The sequence below is a fragment of the Arvicanthis niloticus genome, chromosome 1, assembly GCF_011762505.2.
Source record: "Arvicanthis niloticus isolate mArvNil1 chromosome 1, mArvNil1.pat.X, whole genome shotgun sequence".
In the NCBI taxonomy this organism is placed as follows: domain Eukaryota; kingdom Metazoa; phylum Chordata; class Mammalia; order Rodentia; family Muridae; genus Arvicanthis; species Arvicanthis niloticus.
In genome coordinates, this window is record NC_047658.1 from 165,028,457 (window position 1) to 165,054,617 (window position 26,161).

Below are 26,161 nucleotides of genomic sequence, written 5' to 3' on the forward strand. Positions count from 1 at the left end.
GCTGAATGATGCATTGTGCTGCCTAGACATTCGCACTTGTAAGAAAATGGAGGGGTACCATACGAACCTTCTCCTTTGTCTTCTGGTTCTCTGCTCGAAGGTCTTCATATTCACCTATGGCTAAAAGAAAAAAAAAAAAAAAAAGCAACATTACCACTCTCGAAAGTTCACTGTAGGAAAACATGTGACCCCAGCTGACCCCCCAGTAACTGTTCCTTAAGTTTGGAGGAGGGAAGAGGATATCAAAGGGCTTCTGCTTTCGGGTCTCAGATGTGAGGCCCACTACACTAGGCCATCAGGAAGACCCAGAAGTGACCTCTGATACCCAGAGCTTCCCTGTGAAGCACTCAGACACTTCACCTGCGGCACTCCCATCAGAGGCTTACTCAGAAAATAAAGTTTGCTTTCACATTCAACTCCACATCACTTGTCTACTTTATTCAGAGCTGAGTGTCTGGCTGAGAATGTCTGCTTCTAGACGAGATGGGCAATGGGCCCTGCCATACCAGAACCCTGTACAAAAGTGAGAACGTTGAATTCCCAGCTGTGTGCGGAACTGTCTAAGGAGTAACCTGAACCCCCACACTCAGATTTTAGTAAAAAATACCATTTTATACCTCCTCAGAGTTGAGACTACAAAGTTTAAGACCATGACCTAAGACTGACAATGAGCAGAGCTTCTAGGGCCAGCCTAGTTCACTAGCCACTGGACAAGGCTGACACTGAGAGCTAGAAAATCCTTGGGCTGCACGTTCACCTGTGTAAAGATTTTAATTGGGATTTACCTTTTAAAAGTAGCTTGTTTTTTTTAATGTTTCCTGCTTTTATTAATAATCTGAAGATAGAAATAAAAACCTGAAGCCACTAACTCCAATGACATCCCAGATGGGCACCAGGCATGGTGACATATGCCTGTAATTCCAGAATTAGGAAGATCCAGGCTAGCCTACAACAACCTGATCCAACCTTCCCTCCCACCTTAAAAAACAAACAAACAAACAAACAAACAAAACATCCCAGATAACCTGGCCATCAGCTCTAGAAATGTATGCTTACCACATGGTCAGAGAATGCCCCTGCAACATGGTAAGAGACAAGTTCCATTCCCTCCAGCAGTGACCCACAAGGCTTGGAACACATGCTATGACGGTAATGCTCAAACTGCACTTCCAGAAGCCACATACCCACACAAAACTCTGAGAATTAGGCCACCAGTAAAACGGCTCTGGACACACATGTAAAATAAAGTCTTTTAGAAAACTATTACATCTTCAGCAGGAATGATTTAATGAAGCTCTCCAAGCCTAGGCTTCTCACGGGAGCTCACCACACCCATCCCAACAACTGAACAGGAGCTGAATTCCCCTGGGACCTAAACAAATCATTGAAATGTGTTCCCCTTTAACAAAAGCTAAGAACAAGAATTCTAAGCATCGATGCCATTGGGTGGTGCACTATGGTGATGGCCCCAAACATCGCTGTCCTACTTACAACTGCTTCAACAACATAGATAAAAAGACCTTATTGGGAGACTTTGACTTCTATTACTTAGCATTTAAACATATGGGCAGAGTTAGGTAGATGGCTTTGCTTGCTGCACAAGCCTGAAGACTTCAGCTGGAACCCCTAGAACCCACATAAAGATGGGCACAGCAGCAGCAGCAGCAGCACACACCTCTAATCCTGTATTCCTATGGAGACAGGAGACTCCCTGGGAGCATGAGGGACAGCTAGCTAGCCTGACCCACGCTGTGGTACACAACAGAAAAGAGCCCTTGCCTCAAACAAGGTAGACGGTGGGAAGTGACTCCCAAGGTTGTCCCCACATGTGACATTTGGCTGCTATATGTGCCTGCATTCACACACACACACACACACACACACACACACACACACACACACGTATCATACTTGTACACAATTTAAAAATCAAAAGCGGGGCTGGTGAAATGGTCCATAGAGTAAAACGACCTGAGTTCAATCCTGAATGTCCACATCATGAAAGGAAAGAACCAACAGACAAGATGTGCCCTGACTTCTACTCATGCAACATGGCATATATGAGTGTGTATGTGAACACACACACACTGAGTTAACACTGTATTATTAGTGACCCACTTTACAGACATACACACAAGCAGTAGTGGCTTTTAAAACTATAATCTAGTATTGACATTAAGAAATAAGGGGTTTTTTTTCTATTTACAACATCAAATAATGTCTTGGAAAGCCTTTCTAAACTATTCACACCATGCATCCATTATACTGCCAATAGACTCGGGCAAAACATAGTCAACTCCTAATTGCTGTCTCTTTATTAAAAGCACTAACTAAGGACTCTTTACCTATCATACTTTAATAGAAACCACAGAAAAGATGCCTTCTTATAACTATGTAAGACTGTAACAACAACAACAACAAAAGCAGGTACTTAAGGGAAAATACAGACATAGTTTAATGACCTTGTTCACAGTTGGAGGTAATGAGGTGGAGGATGAGGCAGAGATGGAAAATAAAATATTTATTTTTTTGAAGTTAAAAAACAAAGCTCATTCCCCAGTGTTCATGCACACACACAGATGCATACACATGAACATGTATCATTCTGGGAGAGCAGTAACCCCATCATTATCAATGAAGTGGTCTTCATTACTTGGGCACTTCATTTTTAAACTCTCTCTCTCTGTGTGTGTGTGTGTGTGTGTGTGTGTGTGTGTGTGTGTGTGTGTGTGTGTGTGCAGTTTCCTGCAGAGGCCAGAAGGGGGCACTGGGTCATCTAGAACTGGGGTTAGGTATGGTTGTAAGCCACCTGCTGTGGGTGCTGGAGACTCGGGTCCTTTGTGACAGCAGCAAAGGCTCTTTATCTCGGAGCCATCTCTCCAGCCCAATCAGCTACTTCTTTAATGGCATGTTAAGAGACTTCACAGAAAGCATATTTTTATTGCTTCAGAATGGGCTAACAGCTTGAAACATTTAAAATAAGTGTGCACAGCTCAGTTTGGCAGAAGGAGTCTTTTTGATGCAATGCCTCAAACAAATGTGATGAGTCCCTTCCTAAAGGAAGACACTTACAGCCTGGAAAGACTTCACACCTCAGTTTACTAGCTCCATCCGTGTCTCTGTGTCAGACGGAACAGTAATTAAATGAGCACATACATATTGGCTGGGAACACCCCAGTACAAACCACGCCCACTTACTGGACCTTGGCTTCCTAGTATATTAATTTGGTCATCTTATCCTGGGGAGTAGATGAGTTAACATATAATCCTGAGTGTACAACACAAGAATGCCCTAGGTTTCAAGCTTACTTTTGCCCCCCACACTTTCCCCAAAAATGGCTGCCTGGAAAAAAAAAAATCCCTGAAAGGAGGAGACTACTAACCTCCACCAAGCAAGAGGGCTGAAGCAAGCGAATGCAGTAGAAGCCCTTTGTTGTAACGGATCCTGGCACGTTTGTGGGGAAACATGCCTGAGAACTAGACTTTTCAATCCTAGAAGCACACTTGGGAGCTTGGCAATCACAGGGCCCTGAACCTCTCTCCCACCCCAGGCTGACTTACCAAGTCTGAGTTTGGGCATCTTTACTGTTTTGTTTTTAAAGAAGCAAGTTCCCTAATGTGCAGTCGGTGTAAGGAAAGACAGCTTAACAGTATGAACTAGACAGAAAAGGGGGGATGCCGGAGAAAACAAGGAGAATGTCAGGCAAAGCATGTGCTTCGAGAATCACGCTGGTTTTCCATTTTCTAAACCCTTAATGCCAAAGGAAGCCATTTCTTCCAAAGCCACAAATACAACACAGCCAGCCCAGGAAGAAACTAGGTAGTCATAGCTGTCTCAGAAACGTGACAACTCAACTTCCTAATGATTAGCTGCCCACACCACCCCTGGAGAAGGTCAACAACCATCACAGCTAGCCCAGAACGGCCTGCTTAGCCCTCCAGATCCAGCAAACCTCTGGGGACCAGGCAGGCCACTCACACTAGCCCTGTCTAGCACTGTCCCCAGATCAGAGCTTTCAACAACGCTGTCTGTAACTGCACTGTCCAGCATGGCAACCCTTAGCCACTCTCATCAATTATAATAAAGTGTGAGGGTTGTGCATCAGCCACATTTCACAGGTAGCTACAGGGCACCACACGGGACACAGAATCCCACCATCACAGCATCAGCTTCCACAGGCCAATACTATTCTCGAGTCTCTGTCTGGATGCCCCGTGAGCAACTCAGTCTGCTATAATTGTGAGCTTAGTACTTCCCCTTCATAGAAACTCCCTGTCACCTGTATTCAGAGTCTCCTACAATTCATCTAGCATCACTCCTTGAAAGACCACCCTAACTACCTTCAAAAGCCCATAAAACTCTCCCAGTGTGCAAGAAGTGTCTCACCTACGTGTTCTTCCTCAGCAGCCAACATCTGTGTCCTGATCAAACTTTCCACAGTGACACCCGCTGACCTACCTCTAGTGTCCTTCCTTTCCCAGTTGATTCTTGTTCTTTTTATTCACTGAAATTTTATTTTCTTACTTTAAAATGTCCAAAGACTTTACCATCACTTTCTAAAACCCTACTTTTCTTCCTACCACTCAGCCCTTCCCTGTGTCTCTGGGAATGTTTTCTGTTCTGCCTATCGGGTCTCCCCCAACCTCTCCCTTTGCAACAGCTATTTCACTGTCATTTCTCCTAGGGAACTCTTCTTGTATGTCTCGGGTAAAACCAGCACTTACATCTTAACATGCTACCACAGCACCCTACTCATTAAAGGCTGGGCGTCCTGAATATCAAAGTCTGGGGTGTGCCCTTGAAACTTTTTCAAGGGCACAGTTTCAGATTTTGGAACATTTGAGACTTAACATTTTCCAATCAGGGATGCTTAAATGGTAAAGACTACACGAATATTTCAACATCCAAAAGGAGCCAAGGTGAGAGATCCTAAACCTTTTCCTCTGCCGGAATCCTTGTGCATAACATGATGCATATCTGTCTGCCTGCCTGCCTCTTCTCCTCAACTCAATTGTCTGTGCCCTGCCTTATGCCGGCGGAATTCAGGCAGAGTCTAGGCCTATGCAGAGGAAATAAACAAAAGGTTCAGACAGAGATACTGTGCAAACTAACTAAGCCAAATGTTAACATCTGCATGTTAGAAGTGAAGACTTGAATGCAAAGGGGAGTCACATCTGCGGCAGGAACTGAAGGCAGGCAGAGCGGGTACTGACTCCCAGAGTCAGTCACGGCAGCTGATTTTGCTAAGACTTACTGAGTGTAACCTGACAGCACACTAGATAGCCTTGTAGGGCAATCTGTGTTTATCTGTTCACATGTCAGCATCCAGGACTTGGTGGTGTAAACACTACACTGAGGGGGAAGACTGGATCTGCACTCACAGGAGCATGCTCAACAGACAAGCACTCTCCTCACTACACAGGGTCTCTCACACGAAGAAACAATTAAAAAAAACGAAGCCTTAAATAACAATCAAATGTATCCAAAAAGAAAAGCACAATGTTGCCATTTCCTCATGCAGATTCGTACCCATGGGCTGAGTCTGCCTGTCAGACTCAAGGAGACTTGAAACCTTTCTAATGGGAGGTGAGGAATAGTCAGAAAGGAGCGGCTCAATCAGGACAGGCTCCCCTTCTGCTCACATCCCAGCGGATCCTCCACTTAGAGTCAGAGCTGAGATCTGGGAATCCATTTATACCTCACTTGTTAATTAAATCATTATAAAAGCCAGGGGTAGGGGGGACCACTGGGAAAGATGATTTTAAAAAACAAACAAACAAACAAACAAAGAAAGAAAAAAAAAAACAAAGGTGACAAATTTCCTATCAGGAAAGAAATTATGGCAAGCCTGAGCTTCATCACCACTAGGTGAAGCACAGTTCAGTGCTAATAAAGAATAATGCTGAGAGGGTACTCTCAACAAACCACAAGAATGGCTTCAAATTAAAATCAGAAAGGAAACTGAATAGCTTCGTGGTATATACATACATTTATTATGTATATACATATGGCACATCTATATTAATATATACTACATATGTGTGTGTGTGGTGTCTAGCCTAGCATATAGGCTTGGGTATCACACATTCTTCATAACAACAACAAAAAGCAAATAAGTGACACAGTAACAATCTTCTTGATCCACCGGAGAATTGAGGTCACAGGGCAACCCCCACCCTGGCCACAGGAGACAGGGCAGACACAAGGGCAGTGCAGAGGAATACAACTTATCACCATGAAGGCCTACAAAACCCCCTGCTGCTGGAGAACTAGGACCCAGACAGGAAGATCCAGGATGCATTTGCCCAAGTGCTTGGTTTGTACCGGTTTGAGTTTAAAAGGCCCCGGGGGTGGGGAGGTGGAAGGACAGGTTAGTAAGGAAAGGGTATTTTATTTCAAGTTCTAGATGGCTAAGAGGCTTCTGCCATTTCCAGTGGATGAGGAAACATAGCCAGCAGCTCTACAAATGCTGCCCAGAGAGTCTGTTCCTGGTTTTGTTTGTATTTTGCTTTTGGGGTGTGTGTGTTGTGTATGTGTGTGTAGTGTGTGGTATGTGTGTGGTGTGAGAGTCTGTTCCTGGTTTTGTTTGTATTTTGCTTTTGGGGTGTGTGTGTTGTGTATGTGTGTGTAGTGTGTGGTATGTGTGTGTGTGTGTGTATGTGGTATGTGTGTGGTATGGTGTGATGTATGTGTGTGGAATGTGTGTGATGTGGTATGTGGTGTGTGTGTTGTGCTGTGTTGTGTGGTGTGGTGTGTGTGGTATGTGTGTGGTGTGGTATGTGGTGTGTGTATTATGTGTGTGGTGTGTATTTGTGTGTGGTATGGTATGGTATAATATGTGTGTATGGTATGTGTGTGGTGTGGTATGTGGTGTGTGTTGTGTGTGTGATGTGGTGTGATGTAGTATGATGTGTGTGTGTGATATGGTATGTGGTGTGTGTTGTGTTGTATTGTGTGTGTGTGTGGTATGTGTGTGGTGTGCTGTGTGTGTGTTGAGGCAAGGTCTTTTACTATATACTCCTGACTCTCATAGAGCTCATGATGAAGACCAGGCTGTCCTCAAACTCACAATTAGTTATCTGCCTGTCTCTGCCTTCCCATCCCAGGATTAAAGGCATGGCCACCATGCCCAGCTTGCCACTCTACTCTTAAGACCTGATCTCAAGAGAAACTTTACCAGAACCTAACAGACTTGCAGGAGGGAAGAACCTCTATCTCACACTCCCACCCCATACCTCCCAGCTCCCCTGAGGGCCAGGGGTGGAGTGTATGACACAAAAATAAATCCAAGAACTTGTGAGATCACAGCCCTGGGCAGGTACACTAACTCCCAATCCCAGTGCAATGATGTAATCACAGAACATAGAGACACCCATGCCTTACCACCACAAATGTTTACAGCAGATTTATTAATAATTTAAAAATTTAGGAACACCCAAGATTCTTCAATAAGTGGATAAGTAAACAATAACAACCTGTGGTGCATCCGTGCAACAGAACATTACTCAGGGAAGACACATGAGCTATTGAGCCACAAAAAGACCTACATATCCTTCTAATCCATCCCTTTGAAGGTGTAAGCAGAGACACAAGGATCTCTGGAGCTTGCTAGCCACCACCCTAGCTTTACTCTCAAGAGAATAAAGCAGAATTATAGATCAGGATACCTCTCTGTCCTCTGCATGTGCACCTGCACACACACACACACACACGTACACATACACACACATGCACATATACAGCTACACACCTGCATTTGTACACAGACACTTACACAACATACCTATTCACTTGTAACTACATACACATACACACACACCTGCACATATACACCTATACACCCGCAGCTACAAATACACATACACACACACACACACACACACACACACACACACACATATATATATATATATATATATATATATATATACATAAATACCTGCACACATACACCTGCATACCTGTACAATATGCCTATACAACTGCATCTACCCCAATATAGCTACACATCTGCAACTACACACACACACACCTGCATACCTGCATCTATATAGACACCTGCCCAATATACCTACACACCTCCATCTACAAACACACACACAATATACCTACACACCTGCAGCCGCACATGCACACACACACCTGCATATGCATACCTACATGCACATACACACACACACACACACACACACACACACACACACACACACACAAATTAAATACATAAAAAACCCACAAAGGCATCAGGAGATTTGCTCTAGGATCAGTCACCATGACACTCAGATCCCCAAATGCCACTTGTAGTTGGTTGTTGTCACTCAGCAACTGTTGTTGTCAATTCCAGTATGGGAGAGACAGAGGCAGGAGGATCACTGCAGATTTGGGGTCAGTCTGGTCTTCATACTGAGTATTGGTCTAGCCTAGTCTATAAAGTAAGACCCTGTCTAAGAGAAAGAAAGAATGAACAAGGGATGGGGAGATAGAATGAGGATGAGTGAAAGGAAGAGGAAAAGAGAGGAAGAGGGAGGGAGGGAGAGAAGGGAGTAACACAAAATGGTCTGGTATCTTCCCACAACCACCAGTTATTCTCCTGCATCCTTTGTTATCTCTAGATTACTTAGAGCACCCAGCTCAGTGTGAAGTCTACATGGTAGATATAACATCTAGATTAATTATAGAGCCTAATTCAGTGTGAAGTCTATGCAATAGTTGATATATTACATCTGGATTACATAAAGCACCCAGTTCAGTGTGAAGTCTACGAAATAGTTGTTATATTACATTATTTGAGACAAATTCTATGGACAAGTATCTGCACATGCTCATTATTTTTAGGTTTTTCTTTTAAATTTTTTATATTATTACTTTTATGTGCATGGCTGTTTTGTTTGCATGTGTGTATGTGCACCAGATTTGTGCCTGATGCCCACAGACGCCAGGTATCAGCTATTTTCGATCTGAAGTTGATTGAGTCTAAACAACATGTGGAGATTGTAGGCAACTATACAGAGTTCCTACGTGCCCTCTTAATGCATTTTGCACTAACATTCGTTAACATTTTATGGGCTCTATCAACACACGTGATAAGGCAAAGCCCACATTTTATTCAGATTCCTTTTTAAAAATATCTTTGTCCTTTTTGTATCCTAGTATCTCAATGGCTGAGATATCTCACTCCATTTAAATGTGCTATATCTGTAGGTGCTTCTCCTTCTAGGGTGTTTCTCCACCCTAGTCTCTACTTTATGACCTTGACAAGTTCTTCTTGTTATATCAAATGCTTTTTGGTTTTGGAGTTGGGGTTGTTTAGTTTGGGAGTTTTTGTCAGTGAGGTGAGAGGGACAAGGTCTCAAGTAGCCTAGGTTAGCCTCAAAGTCACTGTATAGCAGAGGTTGACTCTGACCCCACGTGTTCCTTTGACACCGCCACGCCCAGATTGCTGCCTTTCCCTTGGTAGACACTGGGCAGTTTTAAGGAGTGTAGCTCAGGCTTTGGGTAGAATCTGATGTTTTCCTCAAGAGTACATGAGACTTCAAGATTTTAAAGGGAAAACCAGAGATAAGATGCCATTTTATTCATATCCTACACTCATTTCATCACACACAGTGCTTTGTGTTCTGTGTTATATATCTTGTTTGCTTTCAACTGTTCCAACTTTGGCCAGTGAACAACTCTCTCATTGGCTCCTGTGACTCTTGAACTGTGACAGTCCCATCACGTGAGCTTATCAGTTGAAGCACTTCCTTAGGTTTGAGAACCATGGAATGTTCCAGGCTCATCTGGCATATTTGGGTATCTGGAAAACCAGTCATTTCCATTGGGGACTGACCATGTTTTTTTTTAATCAGAGGATATTATTAGCACCCATGTTCTGAATGAATATATATATGTATACATACATACATACATATATATATACATATATATGTGTGTGTATATATATATATAGTGTGTGTATGTATCCATAAGTGTGCATGCATATATGCATATATATATATATCATAAACATAGACCTATTTCTATTTCTACATGTAACAATCTATGTCTACAATAAACTAATACAAATTGATACACATGCCTTTAATTCTAGTCCATTACCAAAAGCATTATTATCAAGATCAGGGTACATAAAATTCCCTCTCTATAGAGAGATAGAAAACACAGATTGGGAAACAACGGGTTAGAAGAAAAATAATATTATACATTTTTCTTTTAGTTTATAAGTTAATATTTTATAAACAAAAGGGGGATCCCATTCCCTGGAAGTAGTGTTAATGGAGAGAGTGCTCTGAGCAGCAGCCATGGCTCCAGTCCTGAGGGAGGCACTCTGAGCAACAGCTATGGGGGGTGGGGGGCTCTGAACAGCAGTCATGGCTCCAATCTGGGGGGTGGGGGTGGTTAAGCAGCAGTCATGGCTCCAGTCCCTGAAGGTCCATCTCCTGGGGGCCTAGTTGCCAACACCTCAGCAGAGTTCACTGACCTTGAGAGTAAACTATGATCACCTGGTGACTCAGAAACAGGCACTTCTTGGACCATACTCAGAAAAACATTGCTGAAAAACCAAGTTTATGCATGTAGCCAAGGCACCCTTGTCATTTCCAAATGCCTTCTGCTGAGTGACTCTGGGTGCATCTCCCAGTGCAGTAACTCAGCTTCCCATACACATGTGGCCATGAGACAGACTGGACCCTTTTAATTACAATAATGCCCCCATAGATTTCTCCCCTAGAAGCCAAAGGAACCCTGGAAAATCACCCATGAGTCACTAGCTTGCTGTAGGAAGAAGCTGAACCTTAAGAGTCAGCCCTGTGTTGACCAGCATCTGTACTGGGATGTGGTGATACGAGCCTACAGGCTTGTATTACAATCTCAATACTTGGAAGGGAAAGCAGAGGACCGGGAGTTCAAGGCCATCATCTGCTACATAGGGTTTGAGGCCTACATGTACGTCTCAAAAGATAAAAATAAAAATCTTACCATAGAATTTACCCAGGAATCACCATGGCTTTTGGATTTGTTGTCATTGGCCCTTTCTGAGAACATTGTGAAGGGTGAAGGGTGAAGGGTGAAGGGTGAAGGGTGAAGGGTGAAGGGTGAAGGGTGAAGGGTGAAGGGTTCAGTAGTGGAATACTAACATGTGTAAAGGTTTAGATTCCATCCCTAGCACTGAGAAGGAAGAAAGGGGGAAGGGAAAGAGAGAAAGAAGAAATCGAAAAAACCCACATCCATGCTGTGAAATGACAACCACACATCACCATCACCAAGTTCCAAACAGCATTGCCTTGCTATGTTGACCAGTCTAACAGCTACCTGCCATTTGGGTCAGGCCCTTCAATGCTGGTGTCCCATTCTGTTTTGAACACTAATGGTAATCCATGGATTTTGTGTGTGTGTGTGTGTGTGTGTGTGTTTGTGTGGTATGTGTATGTGTGTATGTATGTATGTGTGGTGCGTGTATGTGTATTTATGTGTGTGTGGTGTGTGTGTATGTGTGTGTGGTGTGTATATGTGTATTTATGTATGTGTGGTATCTGTGTGTGGTGTGTGTGTGTGTCTGTGTGTGGTGTGTGTGTGTGTGTGTGGTGTGTGGTATGTGTGTGTGGTGTGTGTATGTGTGGGGTGTGTGTATGTGTGTGGTGTATGTGTGTGTGTGGTGTGTGGTGTGTGTGTGGTGTGTGTATGTGTGTGTGTGGTGTGTGTGTGGTGTGTGTGTATATGTGTGTGTGTGTATATGTGTGTGTGTGTGGTGTGTGTATGTGTGTGTGTGGTGTGTGTGTGTGGTGTGTGTGTATATGTGTGTGTGTGTATATGTGTGTGTGTGTGGTGTGTGTATGTGTGTGTGTGGTGTGTGTGTGTGGTGTGTGTGTATATGTGTGTGTGGTGTGTGTGGTGTATGTGTGTGTGTGGTGTGTGTGGTGTGTGTGGTGTGTGTGTATATGTGTGTGTGGTGTGTATGTGTGTGGTGTGTGGTGTGTGTGTGTGGTGTGTGTGTGTGTGTGTGGTGTGTGTGGTGTGGTATGTATGTGTATATGTGTATATGTGTGTGTGTGTGTGTGTGTGGTGTGTGTGGTGTGGTATGTATGTGTATATGTGTATGTATGTGTGTGTGTGTGTGTGTGGTGTGGTGTGTGTGGTATAGAGGACTCCACTCAAGCTACTCATTGACCAAAAGACCAAAATCTATGACCCACATAAGCCAATCAGACACACTTCCTGGATTTAATACCATCTCCAGACCCAGAAGTCACTACCATCAGGGACCTGGTCTTACTTGCTGGTTTCTGCTGCCTAAGCCCAATGCCTGGCTATGAATATTCAGTGTATGCATGCTGAATGAATCACCCAGACAGCCATGCACCTTCAACAAATGCTGAACTAAGTCTATCATTTTCCAAAAGAATTCTACAGAGAGAGAAAATTGTATGATGTTTTGTAAGGGAAATGTCCACTTTGATAGCTGGGAATATGCATCAGAAATAGTATCCTAAGTTGCCATTTCTCCGTGCATTAACAGTGTCAATCAGCCCAATAAAATAAAGCCTGAGGGGGGGAGAAGACAAAAGGAGAATTACCTCATTACCTCAGCATCTGCTTGAACATAAAAAAAAAAAAAAATCACACACTGGCTAATTTTTTTTTAAGGGACATAATATAACTTTCTAGAAAGACATAATATACCTAATTATACCATTCAGTAGACGAGAACATAGAATGTTGTGGAGTAATTCAGAAGGGGGTGTGACTTATAAGACACAGAGCCCGCGGAGTGGTACATATAAATTAGAGATTGTTCATATTATGACAGACTCCGTCAATGCATTTCACAACTTTTGTCAAGCACAATATTATTCTCAACACTGAAGGCTCCCACTAGAGAAGGCTGTTGTCAGCTCTGCAGTTCACACAGCAGCCTCACTCCTGAACACCCTTCTTTGAGGAACAGGTTTGAGTTGTAGACTTAAAACTCATCAAGGGGGCAACTGCATGAGAAGACCAAAATGGCCAATAAATAGGTAAAGATTCAAACTTCACTAGCGGCTGGAGCAATGTACATTTTAAAGGAGGCATGTTGCCAGTTCTGATGGCAGATACTCAGAAACCTTTCAGGCTGTCCAGCTGATGGCTACTGTCAGCCCGTGTTAACTGGTGTTTGATGACGAGGGCTTTGCTGGGGGAACAGAAACTGGCACAGTTATTGACAGAGGAGTGCTGTGTACTGAATGACATAACATCATAAAACTCATACCATCAAATCCAACAGTTCATTCCTAGGAACCCATCTTAGCAACAATACTAGTCTATTGACTTGCATGCCTCTTTGATTAATGACTGTCTGTCTACCAGACTAGAAACTTCCTAAGAGTCAGGATGATCTGATTCACTATCTATGGTCTGGAACTGGGGCCTCTCGCATGGTTAAGTAATTGGTAGTTGTTAAAGAAAAGAAAACATAAACACATTAGCAGTGAACAAGGAAAAAAAAAAAAACAGAGCATCCAACCAAAAAATGTTCTCCCTGTTGATATTAATTTGGGAGATTGAAATTATTATGATTCACCATGGCAACAGCCCACCATCACCACTAAAAAAAAAAAAAAAAACTGACCATAATACTGGTGTACTCAAAGACCTGGTTGCCATGTTTACACCTCAAATCCCCAACTTCCCAGTTAATTCCACAGGTAAAACAGACATAAAACACTCTTAAGTAAGTCTTTAACGCAGTCTGGTTTTAAGATATAAAAATCTCACCATATTTGGTGAGAAACTCTATGTGAACAGTTCAATGTCCAAAACCAAGAGTATTCTCAAGAGACACAAGCCTAAGTTCTATTACTCCTGGTATGCCTTCATCAGGAAAACAGAACCTTTAGAAATACCAAGGCCATGGATTTGTTTTCCAGTATAACACAACAGAAAGAGCTCGACACTTAGGAATCCTCCCTTCTTCAAACATCAATCCAGCCAAGGGCCAGAGGAGATGCGTGCAGGTGTGGTCACTGTTAGCGAACTCTGAGAATTACAATAATTATAATTAACAATAATAACAATAATAATAAAAGGAAACATTTTATTTTGTTTTATAATCATTTGCAAAACGACCATCCATCAAAAGCTCTGGTATTAACTAATGCTGAAAGTTTTCATTAAGTCCAGAGAAATGAATCAAAAGTCTTCGGTTGTGAGACATGGGAAAGTGTTATTAAAAATAAATACTAGTCAAATCCAATTTCCAATTAAAAAAAAAAAACTTGAGGGATTCCAAATAAGGCATTCTGTCCATCTACTGAGTCACAGGTGTGATGTGGGCTGACTTCAGGCTAATTGTGGATGAGAGAGGAAAGTGAAAGCAATTAACACCCATTCTGGGTTTCTAGATGCCACATAGGGAAGTGCTACATCCATTTCAGGGAGGTTAGGTAACTCCCTTGGGGTCACACAGCACAGAACTGCAGAGATCTTTCTGCGGAAGTTGAGGCTGATGGATTTGAAGAGCAGCAAGCAGCTCAAGTTCTTGCTAGGACCTCTTAAGCCATCTTGGCTTAGTCACAAGACCCAAGAATGGGAAGACACCAACTTCCTGGAGAACTGAGAAGATGGAAACACCATTGAGCAGGGGCCCTTCCAGTGTCAGCAAGTCCTGCAGCAAAGAGCATGACCTGCACACTTTCACTTCCCAAACCTGTGCAGCTCCTCTTTCTTGACCCATATTCTCAAACCTCCCTTTGAGCAGGATAGTTAATTGTGATATTTTTAAAGTGTGTCAGGTTAACTGTCTCTAGGATCTTGCTTTGTTCACAAATGTGCTGATGGCGATCCTTAGCTACCAAGCAGTAGAGAAAAGAAGGCAAAATGACAAACGGCATAGCTTTCCAGCTCCTCCAGCCTCGCTCCCTCATTAAGCCCCACACAGGCAGGGTGTCGACTCGCTGACTAATAAATTGCTAAAAATGGGAAGTGATGAGAACACATCGGTGCACTGAAAAATCCCAGCTGGGTAAAGAAAAAGGAACTAGACCGAACCCAAAAGAAAGGAACGCTGCAGGCCCAGGAACCCCAAAGTGTGCAAGGGTGGGGCCTCAGCTAGGAGCCAGGCCAGCTGAGCGACTACCCCGCACCCAGCGATCCTGCCCCGCTCGCTACTCCCGCGTGGACTGGGGTGCGTGCCCTGACCCTGTCCACGCCCGACGCGTGTCCCTTCGCCCCGGTCGCGCGCCCTAGTCCTGCGGGGCGCACGATCCCACTGCGGGAAGACGCTCGCTGCAGCTCCTCCGCGCAGGGCGCTGCTTGGCGCGTGGGGCTGCGGGTTGACCGCGGCGGCCTCACGGTCCCCCGGTCGCCGCTGGCACCTGCGGCTGCGCCCAGAGCTGTCCTGCCCGAGGCCGCTGCCCCGCACCTGCGCCAGCCGGCCCACCTACCTTGCTCCTTCAAGCTGGTGATGAGCTGCAGCTGCTTCTCCTCGTCCGAGCTGTTCATTTTGGCGGGTGGGGCTGGGGATAAAAGGCAAGGAGGGAGAGGCGAGGGGGACACGGGGGAGGGGGAGCAGAAAGCAAGATGCCGGTGGCGCGGCGTGCGGCTGCACTACCCGGAAGTTGGGATCGCTCCCGCTCCTCCTCCTCCTGGCGCGCCGCACGCGGTGAGATCATCCCACGCACCTACTCGCGGGCCCTGGCTGCCCCACCTGCGGCGGGCGGGCCTGGGCGCCGGGCCCGGGAGGGGCGTGGGCCGCTGGAGGCGGGTCAAGTGTTGTGGCCTTGTGGCGCCTGCGATCCTCCCAGGTGGTTGTGTGCGGTCCTGCTAAGGCCGCCGCTGCGCCCGGCTTCCCACCCCGAGGCGCGCACCAAGGAGACTCGCCCCGGGTTCCCCGGGTTCACCACCCCAGACGGTCCTGCCCCAATCTCACGCACTGCTCTCTGGAGCCAGGGCTGGAAAACCCTCTGTTCTACACCAAGCACCTGCCCACCAAGCAAGTGCATGTTGCGGGTTGTCTGGCTAATTGAATCACTGCACTGTCTTTGGGAGAGGGGAGGTGATGGGCGTGGCAGTCTGGTCACAGTTCCAGCGTATGAAGAGGCCGGTGTCAGAGGTGTCAGAACCTGGGCCTTGCCTCACGTGCCTAGCCAGCCCTGAACTGCAGGGAAGATCATCTGGTTCCGGTGGGAGGATCTTCCGTCTTGGGGTGGCTGGCACTGCACTCTGAATACCCAAGGTCACTTTGTTGCATGTCAGGGGCCTAGTGTGTAAGGACAGAACACAGTCCTTGCCCCTCTTAAGGACCCTCAGTGTTGTTTACACCCAACTCTGGGGTAGACCCGGCAAACCTATCCAGGTCGGCTTGCTCTCTCCAACTCTAGTTCTACCAACATTTGCTTGAATCTCCCGCACTCTGGAATCGGTCTAAAGAATGGAAATAATAAAGTATACTCTCTTAGCATTTAAAAAATTGAACAGGGAGAGGAATTTGACCACAACATCAAATCCAGACTAAAGAATAGAAGTGCTTGTCTAGCATGCGCTAAGGCCCCACAATCCATCCGGTCCACCTTATTGAAGGTGGACCGGATGGATAGGTATGCCGCCTGCTCTGCGCCGAGGGATTTTTGTTTTTATGATTACAGGTGTTATGGTTGCTAATTACAAGCTGGGAAAAGCACGGTTCTTTATTCCAATCATTAAGCGCTCGAGATAAATCCAGGTTAAGTAAGCCTTCTGCACATTCTTCGTTTTCCTCATCATCTCTTAAACTCACGTAGAAAACCAGTGCAAGACTCCATTCCTCACGTTACAGTTTAGGCAAACACCCCAACTCGGCTGGTAGTGTCCCTGGCCAGGAGATGGAGAAGTGTATTGATATTCGCAAAGATCCTATTACCAATATCTTTCTGGTACCCGTTATACATACCATCTTGAAGTGACCTTTGAAAAATCAGAAAAGGCTTTTCCCTTTTAATAAACGGCAATGTAGCATTTTAGAATGCACAGTTTAATCGTTCGGGTGGTCTGTAGTGGTAATGTGGATTTCTAAATAAAAAGAATGAAAAATGAAACTTTATGAAATTACTTCAGTGTGGGGATTTTGCTATTCGGCCCTTCCTGTAATGTTTGTAATGTTTCATAAGATAGTTCAAAATATTTGCAGTCATCTACAATGATGACCATAAAGATTGGTATAGGCTCAGGACACCCAAGACCAAGTTCTGTGCACAAAGATATGCTCCAATGGTTCAAAGGGCAGGGAGTAAGAGCCAAAGACAGAAAGGAGATAGAGGGTGAAGGAGAAGGAAAAAGGAACAGGGGAGGGGGGAAGGGTTCTTTGTCCCAGAGAGACAAAGGACAGCCTCTAGATAGGAGACAGACATGGCCCTTAGGAAAATAGTGGTTTCTAAAGGTAAAAAGAGAAACCCCTTGTTAGGATGAGATGTTTAATTTTAATTGGGCATGCAAATTAGGTGAACCGAAGGGGCTTTTGATTACTGGACTTCAGTACCTAGATAGCTGGACCTTGATAGTCCACCTCAGGAGGAATAAGTGGCTAAATAAGGGAATGGACCTTGATGGCTAGCTTTACGAATGTAATCTAATGGTTTTTAGCAAGACAGAGGGAATAGAGGAGAAGGGCAAGGCCTGCCAGAGCCAGGCTTGACATGCCCGGGCTAGCTACAGTCCCTTCAATGATCTCAAAAGACAATCACATGGTCTTCCTCCTGGGGTTGCCTTTTTAGTCCTCAGACTTGAAAGGCAGGAGATATGAAAGTTTTTAGCCAACTGGGTGACCATATGAGGATGGGCTGCCACCAGGTGTTTTGTGAAGTGAATGATACTTTATTTCCAGAAACACACACACATCCAGGAGATTCAAGTGTCCAATAATAACTACCTAGCTTTTGTAGGGCAGTCATGAAACTTGTTAGACTCAAGGGACCCATAGACCCGTCTATGACCAAACCCAAGGAACCAGAAGTACCTTCTCCAGCTCCATCACGGGGAAGCAGGGTGCCCCATTGATATTTAGATTGTTATACAAATCCCCACTCTTTTAAATGGCTGATAGAATTCTCAACTCCAAGGACAATGACGGCATGAAGTCTGGGGAGTTTGAGAGTGTCAAACTGAAATGTTTTGGCCTCACACTGAATATGTAGCTCATTGAAATGAATCCCATGTACCCCCTCTTTGAATTAAAATAGCCACCTGAAAAACAATGCCCTATTATCCTGAGGGCATGCTATAAATTATTAGGCTGCCTATTAGATTTACTTCTTGGGATACAGAGCTTCTGTTGCAATGACTTATTTATATGACATGAATATTGATGGAAAGGATAGAGTTATATAATTAGTTTTTGTTCTGCTTAATAATACATATGGGGATTTGTGTTTCGTTGCATTGACGCTGTTAGTAACCATCAAACAACATCAAATTTAAAACATATTGAAATGTGTATATTTATACATATACACATATATGAGGCCTGGAGGTACCCCCTAAAGATGAACAAAAGACTTGTAACAAACATGGGATTATGGCTGTCTCTAGAGATAGAAGGCAGAACAACTGGGGAAAGAGGTGGAGATCTGAGCACAGTGAGGCTATTTAGTACTGGTTTGCTTTTTGGTAATTACAATGTATGTAGTCTTCTGGACTATGCAGATAACACTGTGATATAGAGATTTGTCCTCTTTGACCCACTCATTCTGTGTCAGGGAGTCAATCCTTAGAGACGTGCCTGCAGAGTACTTCATTTACCATAAAGTTAACAATGATGTAAAAATAGTAACATTTGAATGTTTCCTGGCAATGCAAAGAAACAAAGTTGTGATACATGGCCCATTATGGGCAAACCCTGAAAAACATTATCCTATGTGCAAGGAAGCAGTCAGAAAAAACTAACTGCTGCGTGGTTGCCTTTGTCTAAAATGCCCACAACAAACAAACACATAAAGAAAGTTGACTAATGATTTAGATAGAACTGGGGATGAGAAGAAGGGAAAAATAGAAAATGGCTCCTGACAGGCATGTGCATTGGAGGTGGGGGATAAACTAAAATATATTATTGTATGTTGGGTTGCATAACTATGGATATCTTCAAAATTAGAATTGTACATTCTGTCCATTTAGTAAAGTCTTTAGTTATTTTCATTAATGATGTTGTACACCTTGTTAGCATCCAGAATTTGATTGCGGGTGAAATACAGTTCAATAAAGCTGATAATTTTTAAGATTTACTTTATTTTTGATGATATGTATACTGTGTGTGGGGTACCCATGATGGTGTCAGATTCTCTAGAACTAGAGTTATAGGTGATTGTGAGCTAGCCAAAGTAGATGCTGGGAACTGAACTCAAGTCCTCTAAAAGAGCAGAAAGTGCTCTTAACCATTGGCATATCTATCTTTCCAGCCCCAAGGTTTTCTTTTGTCTTTAAAGATTCACAGAGCCAGACATGGTGACGCACACCTGGAATTCCATCGTTTGAGCGGCAGAGAGGCAGTTTTATCAGCCTTAAACTCAAGGCCAGCTGGAGCTACATATTTCTCACCCAGCCAGAAATACAAAGAAATACCCTTTTCAAAAACAGGATGGATATGGTGGTATACAGCTTTAAATCAAAGTCAGAGATAGACAGGTCTCCCTGAGTTCAAGGCCAGTCTGGTTGCACAGAGAATGTCAGAAATACATAAAGAGATACTGTTTCAAATATACATACATATACATACACATGTATACACACACATTATATATATATATATATATATATATATATATATATATATATATATATATACAATTTCCATAGGAAGAAGACTTAAATAAGTAACTATTAAATTAATGATTCTTATACAAATGTTTTTAATTTTTCAAATATTTGTGTAAAAATTTTCTACTATTTACTAAACAGTACTTCATGTATGCTTAATTGGTTTCAGTTTAACACATATTCCACATCATTCCAGCATATCAGTGAATAATTAGCAATTCTTAAGTTCTTAGATAGTTGTGCTGTTATTAGTATATTTCTATTTATAAATGATACTATCTGGTTATATGGACCACATCCGGGGACATCACAGTTCAAATGCTTAAACTAAACCTAACATTCATGCCTTCAAAGTAACCGAAGAGGGCTGAGGATACAGCTGCCTCGTAGGCACCTGCTTGGCATGAGTGCATCCTGGGCACCTGCTTGGCATGCATGCATCCTGATTTGCTCTCCAGTGCGCCTCCCTCTTCTCCCTCCAGTTAACAAAGGCAGCTTCAGAAGGAAACATGCTGCACATGGAAATAAAGAGCTTTGCTGTAGATCTAGCAAAATTTCTGGAAGATCCGATTGCTATAAAGTGCAAGGCATTGATGAAGGCAAAGATTTAAATGAATAGATATACCATGTTCATGAACTTGAACACTCCAAAATGTCTATTCCCCTAATTTGTTCTGTAGATTTCGTGCAATCACAGCCCCAAATTGCCTCAAGTCCGTAAAGATCAATCTGCTAATTCCAAAACTAACACTAATATCCGAAAGATCTAGAAAAGTCAAGATAATTCTGAAAAAGAGAACAACATTCCCAAAACTAACTGTAGAGTTATGGGAACCAAGGCAATGTAGGACAGGCAGAAGGAAAGACACACTGGACAGACACTGGACACAGTGACCATCCCAGAAGTATATACTGTGAAAACAGTTGAATTGTTTTCAAAGTTACTCAAAAGGGTATTGGATGGGTTAATGGATAAAGTGCTGATTCTGTGTAAGCTTGAGTACCTAAGTTCTAATCCTCGACACCCACATAAAGCCAGGTACTGTAACACCATGGTCTGTAACACCAACATGGGGTGATGGAGACAGGTAGATCCCTGGGTCTCAGTGACAGCCAGGTTAGTGAATAGGTGACCTTCAGGGTCAGTGAGAGGCTGTCTCAAAACAAGAAAGTAATAAAGTGGAAAGCAATGGATGAAAGAAAACACAGCTGTCAAACCCCTACCTCCAAACCCATGCATGCACATGCGCGCACGCGCACGCACACACACACGCACACACACACAACACATATGTACACATATGCCACACACTAACACACACATAAACAAGTGCACAGATGCCATACACACAGTAAACCTTTTCAACAAATGGCACTAGCACATGTGGAAACTCACATGCAAACCCAGCAAAAACATCAACATAGGCTTTATAGATGAGGAACAAATTAAGCTTTAATACCAAAATATAAGGGCTGACGAGGTGTCAAGCTACACAAGCCTGGTGGCCTGAGTTTAGTTCTCAGGTCCTAGATAGCTTTCCTGTTGCTAAGATAAACGTGACTGAAAGCAGCTGAGGAAGGAAAGAGTTTATCTGATTTATACTTCTCAACTTCAGTCCATCATGGAGAGAGCCAAACAGAGAGCATGGGATTCGTTTGCTGGCTTGCACCCATGGCTTGCTCAGCCTGCTTTCTATACAGCCCGGGACCACCTGCCCAGGGGAGGAAACACCCCTCCTACATCAGTTACCAATCAATAAATGTCCCATAGGCTTGCTCACAGGCCAACCCAAGGAAGGAAATTCTCCAGTTGAAAGTCCTTCCTCCAGATGACTCTAGTTAGGGTCAACCAACAACAACAACAGAACTAAGCAGCATACCCTGGAACCCAGTAAAGGAGGAAGGCCAAAACCAATTCTAATTTCTACATGTGCACATACACACACATAAACACAAACACACACTTGCAAACACACACACATAAAGAGACACATTCACATATACATAAACACACATACACAGACAAAAACACATGCATATACATACATAAACACAAACATACATGCATACCATGCATGCACTGGCTGATTTTGTGTGTCAACTTGATACAAACCAGAGTCATGATAGAGGAAGGAGCCTCATGAGAAAATGCCTCCATGAGACTCAGCTGTAAGGCATTTTTCAATTACTGATCAAGAAGGAGGACCCAGCCCTTTGTGGGTGGTGCCATCCCTGGGCTGGTGGTTCTGGATTCTATAAGAAAGCAGGCTAAGCAATCCATGGGGAGGAAGCCAGTAAGCAGCACCCCTCCATGGCCTCTGTATCAGCTCCTGCCTCCAGGTTCCTGCCCTGCATGAGTTCCTGTCCTGATTTCCTGCAGTGATGAATATCAATATGGAAATGTAAGCAAAGTAAACCCTTTCCTCCCCAACTTGCTTCTGGGTCATGGTGTTTCTTTGAATCAACAGAAACCCTAACTAAGACAATGTACTCACTCACATTTGACAATTTTTTAAATTAAACCTTAAAATAGTGAAATTTAAAAAAAAAACTTTTAAAATGAAATGAAAATCTGTATAGTCTTAGATCTGAGATTTCTTAAATATAACACCAAAATATTATTAATAATGTGTGTGTGTGTGTAGTTTAGGTTTGATCAAAATTAAAGGCAATGGAAGCTTGCAAAGACGTGTCATGTATTAGGAAAATATTTAGAAGTTACATACTTGGTGAGGAAATATCTATACCTTAAACATAGAAGAAACCTCTTAAAACTCAACAATTTTAAAAAACAAATCTATTAATTTACCAAAAAAGTATTAACAGATTCTATGCTCCCCTTAAATTTGTTTATGTGTGATGTGGAAGATTGAACCCAGGGCCTCATGCATAACAGGCAACCATCTGTCACTGAGTGATGTCACCAGCTTCCCAAAAGTTTCTTTACATTTTTTATTTGCTTTTATGTTTATGTGTGTTATATGTGCACATATATGTGTGGGCTCACATAACTGTGCATCACAGAGCCATGGGAAGATGCTGGTGGTCTGCCTATTACTCTCTCCTTTATTCCTTTGAGACAGGGTCTTCCTCAGCCATCCTCCTGCCTCTGCACCTGATAGCTCTGGGGTTAAAGGCAAGTGTGCCTCTGTCCAACTTCTTACATGGGTGCTGGGATTTGAACACAAGTTCTCACACTAGTGCACCAAGTGCTCTTACCCTCTGAGTCAAGTCCTTGGGTCCGAGCAAGAAAGCAACAGTGAAATATTACCTGTCCATTAGGACAGCTAAACTTAAACAAGAATGACACTAAGTGCAGACAAGAAAGAAGAGCAACAGGAACTCTGAATTGTTGGAGTAGTTTTAAAGCACAGACACTTTGGAAAACAACTTAGCAGTTCTTTGTTAAATTACATATATATTTCCCCTACAAGCTATCAAACTCATGCCCACATATTTGCCAAAGTGAATTGAAAATAAATGTTCACAGAAAAATCCATGTGTAAATGTTTCCAAAGCTTTATCCTTAATCATTAGTGACTGGAAATAAGATGTCCCTCAACTGGTGAATGAATAAATGAATTGTGGTATAGACGCAGAATGGAATGTGTGAATATGTTCTTCATAAAAAAAAAAAACTGAGCTACTGATACATGGAAAGTATGAACAATTCTGAGTGTGTGTGTGTGCAGGGAGCATGCACGTATGTGTGTTTGTGTGCATATACATGCATGTGTGTGTGTGCATGTGCACATGTGTGTGGTGTGCATGTATGTGTGTTTGTGTGTGCAGGTATGTGTGTACATGCATGTATTTGTACATGTATGTACATGTGAGTACATGTGTGTATTTGTGCTTGTGTGCGTGCATGTGCATATGCATGTGTACATGCATGTGTGTGCATCTATGTGTTTGTGTTTTTCTAGGCATGTGTGCATCTGCATGAGTGCACACATGTGTGTATTTGTGCGTGTATGTGCATGTGAGTGCATGTGTGTATCTGTGCATGTGTGTACAGGTGTGTATTTGTGTACTGTGTGTGTACATGTGAGTATTCATGTGTACATGTGTGTGTGTGCAGGGTCAGATGTTGATGATGACCTGGAGCTCATCCTGGAGCTCATCTTCTCAACTAGATTGACTGTGTAAGTTCCCAGCATCTTTCTATCTTCTCTCTCTCTCTTTCAGTGCTAGGGTTACAGACTCACTGCTGCACCCAGCTTTTGTATGTGTGCTGGAGATCCAAACTTGGACCCCCACACTATACAGGAAACACTTCACACACTCCCATTTCCACAGCCTTGGACCCCTACACTGTACAGGAAACACTTCACACACTCCCATCTCCACAGCCCCAAACACATAGATTTGAAATGTACTTCACAAAGCTCAGCGACCCAGACTGACTCAATTTCTGCAGCATCCTGAAAATCCAGAACTTCAGAGTGAGAAACAGCCTATAAATTGTTTCCTTGGTGCTGAGGGAGAGGAAGAGGCAGAACACAAAGGGTCTGTATTGCAGACTTTTCATTTGTTAGCCAGGGTTGCACTATACAATCCAACTGGCCTGGGACTTCTTTATGATAACCAGACTGGCCTCAGATTCAAGATCTGCCTATGTCTGCCTCCTAAATGCTGGCATTAAAGGTATGAGCTACCACACCCAGTTACAGTGGAGAAGTTTAGGGTGGTAAAACTTCAATATTTGGTACTAGGGGTGGTAAGTATATGGCTGTATATACTGGGCAAAATCCAAGGGCATGAGTACCAACAAAAATGGACTTTACCAAATATAAATTCAATTTAAAAACATTCAGTAGTGATAGAGAAATCTCAGAATGGAATGAATAAAATAACCAAAAATTTCAGATATATTAGTAATACATCATGTTACCCTATTAAAGTGGGTACTAGAGAGATGACTCAGCTACTGAGAGCACTTACTCCTTTCCCAGAGTACCTAGGTTCTGTTCCCAGCACCCACATGGCAGTTCACAATTACCTGTAACTGTAGCTCCAGGACATCTGAAATCCTCTTCTAGTATCCATGGCATGTACATAGTGCACAGATATGCATGCAGGCAAGGCACCCATACACATAAAATGAAATAATAATGTAAAATAAGGGAAGCAATAAAAAATGACTTGATCTAAGATAAGAATATTTTGCCGCCCCCCCTCCCCACCCCCACCCCCGGGCAATGGGCAAGGAGATATCTTGTTGTTAGTGGTGTTCTTATATCAGTCAGGGGCAGAGGAGACGGCAGTCCTTTGTTCATCCTAGCTTGATGCCTGGCTTGGTATCCAAAGCTGTTTTATGCCTAGGACTCATAAAGATCAAATAAATCAAATCAAAGCCACGCAGCACAGTACGGGAGGAGGAAGATACACAGAGACCTGGAGGTGCCATGCCACTCACAGATTTGTTGTCCAGCACATGGCACAGGCAGTCCGTAGACACCCTCTTTCCGCCACTACATGATGCATGGATGTAGGATGTTGCCCAGGGGCATAGCCAGCCTGCCGAGGGAGCCACCACAATGTGTATGTGGTGGTCAGAAGAGAGAGAAAGAGAAGTGGGGCAGCTTGAGCTTGACAAGAGATTGATCTGAAGACTCGAGGGTGGAGAGAAATAGCCTGTTATGAGTGCCCAGCCTCACTACCTGTGTAAGTGGCAGCTCGGGCTGTGGTAAGGTCTCAACCCGAGCTGCCACTGAGGGTCATGTCTGAGTCCGTGCCTATGCAGTGGCAGGCAGGGTTTGGTGTAGATATTCCTAGCTCGTATTTCTGTTAGAAAACACGGAGATGTACCTGGTTGGGGCAGCCGGGGGGGTGGGGTGGGGTGGGGAGGGAGAGCATGGAGGGGGCTGGCACGTGGTGGACGTCCAGGGGCTGTGCGTAACGGCCTCATCCCTCCCTTGATGCAGTGGTCCTTGGGAGGAAAACTGACCCCATCTCTCTCCAGTGATAGCATTCAGGAAAGCAGGCCCTGCACCTCACCTGGGCAGCACAATGGAGCTGATAGGGATGGTAAAGGCATGAGTGAACCAGCCCTGAGTGTTTGAGAGCTAGAGAGCTGTCCCAGCCCCTCACCGGCTGTAGCACTTGGGAGAGTGAGCACCAACCTTGACTGAGCAACACAGTAGAACTGGCTCTGGAGGCATTGTACTGATGAGCCAGCCTGAGGGTATGAGAGCTGACTCTGCCTCCTACTGATTGTGACACTGGGTGGCCTAGCCCGAGCAGTGCTGGAGAGCTCACCCTGGTGGTGCAGATAAGGGAGAGCCTGCAGGGTAACCAGCTTAGCTACCATTCAGGCCCACATCCAGGGTTCTGAGTTGGCCCACCCCCAAATCTACATCATCTGCAAACAGCTGGAATGTGTGAAGGGCCAGTCTGCTG

The 26,161-nt window shown here is 43.9% G+C and overlaps 1 protein-coding gene and 1 non-coding gene across 3 annotated transcripts in view; one reads left to right on the plus strand and one right to left on the minus strand.

The window, feature by feature from the left end:
- Shtn1 (shootin 1) overlaps positions 1 to 15,810 on the minus strand; it is a 99,715-nt gene extending 83,905 nt beyond the window's left edge. Inside the window, exons 1-2 of one of the 2 annotated variants that reach the window (XM_034485539.2) lie at positions 15,421 to 15,810; positions 68 to 120 (exon numbers count right to left, since the gene is read on the minus strand). In XM_034485539.2, coding sequence (XP_034341430.1) covers positions 68 to 120; positions 15,421 to 15,478 — 111 coding nt within the window. In that variant the 5' untranslated portion in view covers positions 15,479 to 15,810. The remainder of the gene's footprint in view (positions 1 to 67; positions 121 to 15,420) is intronic. The other variant, XM_034485531.2, reaches the window with a different exon arrangement.
- Positions 15,811 to 24,949: 9,139 nt separating this feature from the next.
- On the plus strand, positions 24,950 to 25,093 carry LOC117701511 (small nucleolar RNA SNORA48). The gene has a single exon (XR_004605753.1). It is a non-coding gene; the product is annotated as a small nucleolar RNA SNORA48 (small nucleolar RNA).
- The last annotated feature ends 1,068 nt before the right edge of the window (positions 25,094 to 26,161 follow it).